This window comes from Mytilus galloprovincialis, chromosome 9, assembly GCF_965363235.1.
Source record: "Mytilus galloprovincialis chromosome 9, xbMytGall1.hap1.1, whole genome shotgun sequence".
NCBI classification, from domain to species: domain Eukaryota; kingdom Metazoa; phylum Mollusca; class Bivalvia; order Mytilida; family Mytilidae; genus Mytilus; species Mytilus galloprovincialis.
In genome coordinates, this window is record NC_134846.1 from 7,317,866 (window position 1) to 7,326,675 (window position 8,810).

General features: G+C 32.4%; 1 protein-coding gene across 1 annotated transcript; it reads left to right on the forward strand.

Moving 5' to 3' along the window:
* The first annotated feature begins 4,248 nt into the window (after nucleotides 1–4,248).
* On the forward strand, nucleotides 4,249–6,754 carry LOC143044339 (uncharacterized). Its single transcript, XM_076216289.1, has 3 exons — nucleotides 4,249–4,427; nucleotides 4,910–5,200; nucleotides 5,751–6,754. Exons 2-3 carry the CDS (start codon nucleotides 5,002–5,004, stop codon nucleotides 6,641–6,643), a joined length of 1,092 nt encoding a protein of 363 aa, XP_076072404.1. The 5' UTR covers nucleotides 4,249–4,427; nucleotides 4,910–5,001; the 3' UTR covers nucleotides 6,644–6,754.
* The last annotated feature ends 2,056 nt before the right edge of the window (nucleotides 6,755–8,810 follow it).

Here is an 8,810-nt window from a genome sequence, read left to right on the forward strand (position 1 = left end):
GTTCATTGCATTTTTTTTTTTTTATTAATGTTGGTCAGCGATGTTATTCGAAATAGAATTTTACTTAAACATTTACGATTTTCAATCTTATTTTAAAAAGGCATGGCACAGCAAATTGCCAATGTTTAGTGCAAAATAACTAGTTTGTGAAGTGATCCATACAGGAGAAAGAAGCCCCACAGAAACAATCAAGATCCATCGTCAAAAGTAACTTTCCAGATAATGAAAAATATTCAGATATGAAATTTTCAACCTCTTACATTGATCTTAACATGGGATATAGAAATTTTTTTTTTAGCAAAAATAACAGAAATCCCAAGACTATAGACAAGCTTGTATTTGAGAAAAATTAGAACGCCAGTAACAACAACGAGAAGAATTCACAGTAAAACAATACTTCCCAGACAACATTGGTACGTTGGCACAACGTTGGCCCAACGTTATTTTTAAACATTGGCCCAATGTATAAGTGCAAAGTGGCCCTATGTTGGCCCAACGTAATGGCTTAAACGTTGGCACAACGTTGTGAGGTTTTATACAATACATTGGCCCAACGTTGGTCCAATGGTGAATACTTGCTTATGTTGAACAAACGTTAGGCCAACGTAGTTATACAAACTGTTAGCAAACGTTGGAACTCCGTTGGTTCAATCTATAAACCTTTTTATTGAGTAAATAGAAAATAAACTGACAACGCCATGGCTAAAAATAAAAAAGACAAACAGACACACAATAGTACACATGACACAACATAGAAAACTAAAGAATAAGCAACACGAACCCCACCAAAAACTAGGGGTGATCTCAGGTGCTATTAAATTGTCCCTCTCTAATATGCTGCCTAAACTTAAGTTTTACGTGAATTTTGATACCTGTATGGATAGCTTATGCTTTCAGCTTTCAGAACAATTCAATTACTCATTTGTTGTCATTTTTCATTTATAAATGTGTGATAGTAACCCCAAAATTTTAATTCATTAGCCCTAAAAGAACAAACTTTGCAATGAGAGGTATAAATGGACACAAAGGGATCTGATAATGAAAGCAAAAAGGTGCATTAGTGGTGTTGTCATCTCAGAAACATCTTTTGTATCAATATTCAACTGGTTTTATGCAGAATATTTGACCATTTATTGGAGAACTTATTGCTCAACACTATATTCTTTCATGATGCAGCGTGATTTTATTTGTTTGACAAAGTTTTGCACAAATCGCTGTAGATTTCATTTTAATTTATACTTAATTTCTCTCAAACTTTTAGCTTATTATAACATGATAAGTTGGCACTAATGCTTGTTAATGTAGTGATCGAAGTGGGTGTAGTATAACGACTGGATTAATCGGGTTATGAACATGACGAAGCACCTATGCATTCTAAATGGGACAAAATGACACAAAATGACAGCTTACTACACCACCAAAAAGTCTTGTGATGTCTTACTTAATTGTATGAATGGTGGTAAAATATATTTCCATTCAACTGTTGTAATGTTATTTTGGCATTTTGTCTGAAGTATTTTAACTACTCAGTTTCATGTGCAAAACAATATTGATCCCCCCACTTTGAATTTATATAAAATTTGAAACCCCCTTTTCCACATACAGAAAAATACTTGATCCCCCCCTGTATTTTGACCAGCCCCTCCCCCTCCCAGGTAAATAATGATAAGTCCCCTATAAAGCTACATGTGGCAATGTGTGAAATGTGTTAACTTTTAGTAGTCTGGTTCGATTGTAGTATAAAGTAAGTAAGTAAATTATTTATAATAGTGACATACAATACAATACAATACAATGTTTTTTATTGTCAATCAAGGACGCCCTTAAAGAGCAGTATAATTACAAACAATTTATTACAATGATTATTATTAATTCTTAATGATATACAAATGACAAAATATAGATTAAAGAAAATAAACACAAAAGCAAAATTAAAACTGAAGATATTTATATATGTATATATTCAACATGTAAAAATGTTATTCAACTGTTTATAGAGGGGGCAAGGGGTTTAATTGTTATACTGTTATGGGGCAATTTAATTCTTTGCTATCTGTTATTTTGAAAATATATTTGCTGTTAGCTGTTATTGTCTTATTCTTTGTTAGCTGTTATTGGGCTTTTAATTTTTTTGTTATCTGTTATTGTGATAATGTATTTGCTGTTAACTGTTATTGAAAATTGGAATTTTAGCATTTTTTTTGACAGTCAATATTCGGTATAAATTGAAATCATTGGCCATTGGGGTCTACCACTACTGATATGTTTGTCCCGTATTCAGAGAAGGATTCCATTAACATATACCCATCACAGAAGTGTGGTCCAGGACAATTCAAGTATATCTTATGATTATCCTTTGTAATAAATTCCATTTTTTTTATGAATGTGTATTTAGAATTATCTTAATTTTTTGTATGAGAATAATGTTCCTTGTTTTTCGTACGAACATATTAAATTAAAACAATTCTTAATATGACAAAAAGGAAAACATATGACCAGGAATATCTGACAAGGATCTCAATTAAGGACTAGGTCCTAACAACCACTTAACCTTTTATATAATATAGTACATAGACTCAGCTCTGTGATTCTTTTCGAAGCAGAACCAAATGCATTGTACAATGAAAGTTCCAACCATGTACTTGGGTCCGAAGCTGCACATAACTCATTACAATAAAAGATTTATTTCGTTTCAAGCCATTGTTTCCCTACTTAACTATGTATTCTACTTACTAGTACACTTGGTACAATCAAAAACCTCAGCTGATAAAAAATTGTTCAAATAAGGCATTTGAAAATAGTGGAATAAATTGCTTTTATAGAGTGTCAAAAAGTACTTGATAAATTGCAGGCTTATAATTGGTGCTTTTGATTTTTCTACCCTATATACTACTTTGCCTCATTGTTTTATTAAGAAAAATTCACACACCTCATTAAATGGTCATTTGGAAAAAGTCAGAATATTCAAACTCTTTTAGGTCACTTTTTTGATTAGCAACAAAGGGAGCTTCAGTCAATAAATATAAACAATACACCAACGTTTCATGAGAACTGCTGAAAACATTTTTGTGTTAATGTCTGAAAACTGGAAAATCACCCCTTTTTAATTAATAAAACCCGTTCACTCGGAAACGTAAAATCTAAAATTTATAGAAATTGAAAGTTACCTTATGTTAATAGATATAAACAATTCACCAAAAGTCATTGCTTTGTGAAAGCATTTTTGAGATATTATCAGAAAATTGGAAAAAAAACCCCAATTTTATTGAATAAAAACCCATTACCCAGAAACTTAATATCTAAAATTTATAATAAAAAAACCCACCAAAAAACCAAAAAGGGAGCTCACGTCAATAGATATAAACAATTTCCCAAAGTTTAATGCAAATGGTTAAAGAGTTTTTTGAGTTAATGACCGACATGTTGACAACAGTATACCATAACATGCATAATACGTTCCGTAAACGAGCGTATAAAACATATTATAATATATTGAGTAGTAATTTAAACACATTCTAGATACATAACATATATAAATTAATACTAAAAACATAGTCATAAAAAATGGCCCATTTTATGCATTGAATGCATTACAAGGGATTATATCCGTAATACGAAATACTGATTTGTCAAAGACCGAATAATTTTAATATTTCATTTACTGTTATCTGTTTTTGTCCATTTTAATTCCTTGTTATCTGTTATGAGCCAAATCAATTTGCTGTTTTGCTGTTATTGGGACCCCCTTGCCCCCCCTCTTTATAGGTACCATTAGTGCCATATAAAATTTAAATTTGGTCTATATATATATTTGTTTTGCTTTGTCACGATAGTTCCACCTTTTGTCCCTTTTCTTAAACCCGAATGAATCAGAGACTATGTATAGATTCTGTATAGTAACTATACAGATTAGTATTGTAGTATATAATACTTCCATGAATGAATATACGTCATAATCCAAATATAGTATATTCTGATCGGCATTGTCCAATCAAAAGTCCCAGTTGTGGCACACCGCCAAAATACTTTTCTGATGCAATACACGACGTATTACTATATGCTTGCGCTAAAAAATATAAACCATCATTAAAACACAAACTAATACCAGATTATGATATCAAATCTATCAATCTTAATATTTTTTAAATATCTCATATCAATTTATAGAGAAACGATAAAACACTGTTATATATTTTTAACTTCATTTGTTTTGTAACCGTTATGCGGAGGAAGATAACCTTGAGAAGGAAGTTTAGTAGCGCACCTTGCCCACAATCGTCCATTTTATGATATGCCAACGTAGACAACACAGCGATAACACATTTCCGTGTGCCAACACGACGATATTTACGATGGATCTCTAGCGAGGACGTGCCCAACCACAGGAAAGCTTAGGCTTTCAGCTACACTTTATTTTTAATCATGGCGTAAGTACAATTACATATATTTGCTAACAGAACGGTTTCCTTGTTGATTTCGTAGACGCATTTTTTTTTACCGCCACGTACATTTTATATTATTATGAACAATGTGGGAAAAATATACTTACAGTTTAATACAGAAAATGTAATTTTGTATTGACACACTCGTAAAATCGAAAAAATGTCTTTGACAGAAACTAAATGATGGTATTCTGAAAAAAAGGGGGAGGGTAAATGTCGAAAAGGGGCGGGGGAGTTGGCAGATCCCTCGGACATTTAATCTACATCACTTTGTAATTGAGAATTCGTATGATTCATTTCGGTCTTAAATTGCAATAATTTGTTTATGTTTATTGTTTTTTCAAAATTCTGACCAAATTTGGGCACACGTTTAAAAAAAAATTATTATTTAGTAAAGATTGTTGACTTGGTAGAAATGAGATTTCAAAAGAAATTTATTATTAATGTGATAATTGTTATATTTTCAGGTTACCCAACATACTTTTCTTTGTTGCCCTATCAGTGGCTTACGATTCTGCAGAAATCACAAGTTTTTCATTGTCATCATTTGAAGATAAAAATGAGTTCATTATTCCAAGAGATGGAGGAGTTTACTCTGTTCGACGGGCTTGTCCCGTCGAGCAGCGGCTTCGGGCCGGGAGTTGAAGACCTTGACAAGTTTGATGTGGGATTTGGAATCCCTGGTGACAGTCTAGTCAAAGATGAATATGGTCCAGGAGAATTATTTGAGGATGTTTTGTCCTCTGGACCACTTGAAGGTGTGTTTAAGATTAGGATATTTGTGAAAAGTAAAATAAGAACTCTAATAAAAAAAATCAAAACAGAAAGCATATAAAATTTAAAAAAAACATGGAATCAACAGCTGAAACACATCAAACTTCTGCACAACAAACTGATAGTTTCAATGGATTTACATAGTTTTTAAAACAAGGACTTGACATGTAAACAAACACATATTAAAATCATAATCCATTCAAAATACTAGTTCATGTCCATAACATATTTGAAATGTAAAGTGTATAAGCATAAATGGTAAATCTTTAATTTACGATAAAAAAAAAATATGTTGCATAAAGCCAGACGGTGCGAGATGGAACATTCATACTGACACTAGGAATCAAACTTTAAAAAATAAAAGAAAAATTGTAACCTTCCTACTTTTCACTAGAATACCAAATTAACATCTAGAGACGAGAACAATTTATATAAATATATCTTTGCACACAAGTACATTTTGTAGATGTTTATGTTGTAAATTGCATCAGATAATGTACATGTATTTAAACTTTAAATCATTTATTTTGACAGAAAATAATTGGATGGAAACAGTTGATCTCAGCTGTTTACTTGGGGACAATAATTCCCTTCTATCCGAACAAGAGACAATTCCACATACCATCAAAAGTGGTCGACTCCTGGAAGAATTACTAACACAACCTATCAAAATAAAATCATCGCCAACTGTTCCAAAGAACACGCAATATGACGCAGTGAAAGTTATTAAAAACAATTCAGTTGAAAATGAACTGATTAACAACGCAACTGAAGTCTCGAGTCAGAAATTGGACATTAGTATAAAATCTGGCAGTATTCTTGAAGAAGCAATGGGTGAAATTGATGGTTTAGACACATTGTATTTACAACAGCAATTACAAGAGTTGTATGACTCCAGTATTTCACACTGTGACAGCTCTATAAGTGATGGTGCTACCTCAAATGAAGTTTCCTTATTGGATAGCAGCAGTTCTAGTATAATGGATGTGTCTATGAACGAATTCATTGCTTCTCCATTGTCATCGGAAGATATTGACAGTATTTTATCTAGTCCGGAACCTGCTTCACCTGCAAGTAGTATTCAAGAAGATCCGGATTATGTCCCTTACATATCTGACAGCAGCACGAACAAAAAATCTAAAAAGAGTCCAAAAGAGGGCAAAAGTAAACCCAAGCCCTATGACAAACCTGTTGAAAAACTAGACAAAAAAGAGCGAAAAAGAATTCAAAACAGGAATGCTGCCATACGATATCGCGAGAAAAAGCGTCAAGAGCGTGGAACAATTCACACTGATGAAGATGTACTCAGTGATAAAAATAAAGAACTGAAAACTAAAGTGGAACAGTTGGTCAATGAAATCAGTTATATGAAAAATTTACTTACCGAAGTTTGTCAAGCAAGGGGGTTAAAAATTCAATTTAAATAAAAATTAAGGGAGGAATGTAATTTATTTTCATTTGTAAATACTCATTGACAGGAATGTCACCAGGTTGTACATTTTGTTTCATGATCATGATTAAAATTATTTCTGCTGTGAGTATGCTTTTCTTAGTATTTTGTCCCACGAGTGAACAAAACATGTCCTTAAAGATGAATTGATATATGATGACCAGTTATATAATAAGTACATTTGTAATGGATAGAGGCAGCAATGTTATCCCAACAATACAATTTAAATCAAAAGATACCTTGGGAGGTCAACACAATGTCTTCGTACAGTATGTCTATAGATATAGAAAGATGTGGTATGAATGCCAATGAGACAACTCTCCATCCAAGTTGCAATTTGTAAAAGTAATCTATTATAGTTCAAATTACAGTCTTCAACACGGAGCCTTGGCTCACACTCAACAGCCAAAAATGACTAGTATAAAACAAATCAAATGGGAAAACTAACAGTCTAATCTAGATAAAAAAACGACAAATGAGAAACACCTGTATGAACCACATCAACAAACTAATTAACATCAGATTCCTGACTACGGACAGGTGCAAACAAACTCGGCAGGTTAAATGTTTTTAATAGGTATCCACCTTTACTATGATAGTATGTCATTGTGATCAGAAAATTATCAAAGCTGATCTATATTAAAAATAGAGACATACACTAGTCAATTTAAGAATCAAAGAAGCAAAGCTACATGCACATTTAAAAATGCAATTAAAACAAAAATTATTTGTGGATAACCATTTGGAGGCAATGTGTTAATAAAGACCACCAGTCACAGAGTAGGATGAATGATATTTAGTAGGGGAAAAAAAACGAATATGCACACGAAACTTATTTTGTCTTCATCAATGGTAAATAAATGAAACCACTATCATCTGTTGAAGCATGGGAAGATAACACAACAAAAATTGCAGGATTTCTTCAATGAATCAAACAGAAACCCTGCAATTTTACACTCAAATACTGACCCCTGAAGTGAACATAGTAAATAATCAAAAAGCTTAGTTTTCATTGAGCGGATAGATTTTAAATGGAATTTTTGTTTAAAATTTTCCAAGCACATTCATACAGACGAGTATTTATTCCAGCTCAAGATGCATGTATGAAGGGGACATTAAAGCTCGCAAGTTGAAGATAAACTGGCAAGGTCATGGCTAAAAAAAGATCAAATTAAAACAACAGTATTCAAATTAAAACTCATAATAGAAACTAAAGACTGAGCAACACAAACCCATCACTGTAGTTCGCAATTTGGTCAGAATTTTGAAAAATTACAAGTGCTACACTTACAATCAACATAATTTAAATGAAAAACCAACACCCAATTATTACAAACAAAAAACCAGAAAAGACTGACAGCAATCTTTTCTGTGATTTTTTAGATATAGCTATTCCTAATGAAAGTTCAAACACAGTTTTTTTTTCATTATATTTGCCTATATACATGATATATGGTCTTTGTGTCTAGAGAGAAAATAATTTGATCATCTTGTTTTCTTGAAATTCAAACATGGCAATTGCAAGTAGAAAAAATTCAGAAGAGACCTTATATATACGGCAGCCATGTTCAAAAGATATAACATAATCAGGCCACAATTAAAAATATTTTGGTTTGCCCAAACCCTACCCAAAGGTTGAGACAGTGGGTAGGTAGGTAGGCATTTTCTTTTCTTTTTTCCAAAAAGAGAAATTGAAGTATCAAGTGTTTATAAGTCTTCATGCCTATCTGATTAAAAAAAACTTCTTCAAATAAGGACAATAAAAGACCTGTTGACTGACCTACAAGACCTAAGGGGGCCCCTGCTCCAGTCATGCTTCAGTGATTCCCTTTATAATCAATTAAATTTTCCCCACCCAGACCCCCCTGCATCTGCCTATTCTGTTATATACTTATATGTGTAATTTGCAATAAAATTCCTCCCCAAAATACATTTTTTATACGACCCCAAATTTTTTTGGCGTCGTATAATGATATCATGTTGCCATCTGAAGACATTTAGTTTCCAGACAAAAACTTTAGTTTAAGTGAATGGAGGTTCAATTCCACTAAAGGAAGGTTGCAATTGATTTTGGGAGTTATGGTCCCAATATGTTAGGAGTAAGGGGCCCAACATAAGCATTTTGTAGTTTTCAAACAATAACT

Bases quoted from the DNA above. Each gene is read 5' to 3' on its own strand.
- LOC143044339 (XM_076216289.1), top strand. From the start codon at position 5,002: ATGAGTTCATTATTCCAAGAGATGGAGGAGTTTACTCTGTTCGACGGG. The intron at 5,201-5,750 runs GTGTGTTTAAGA...TTATTTTGACAG, and splicing joins GTCCTCTGGACCACTTGAAG to AAAATAATTGGATGGAAACA.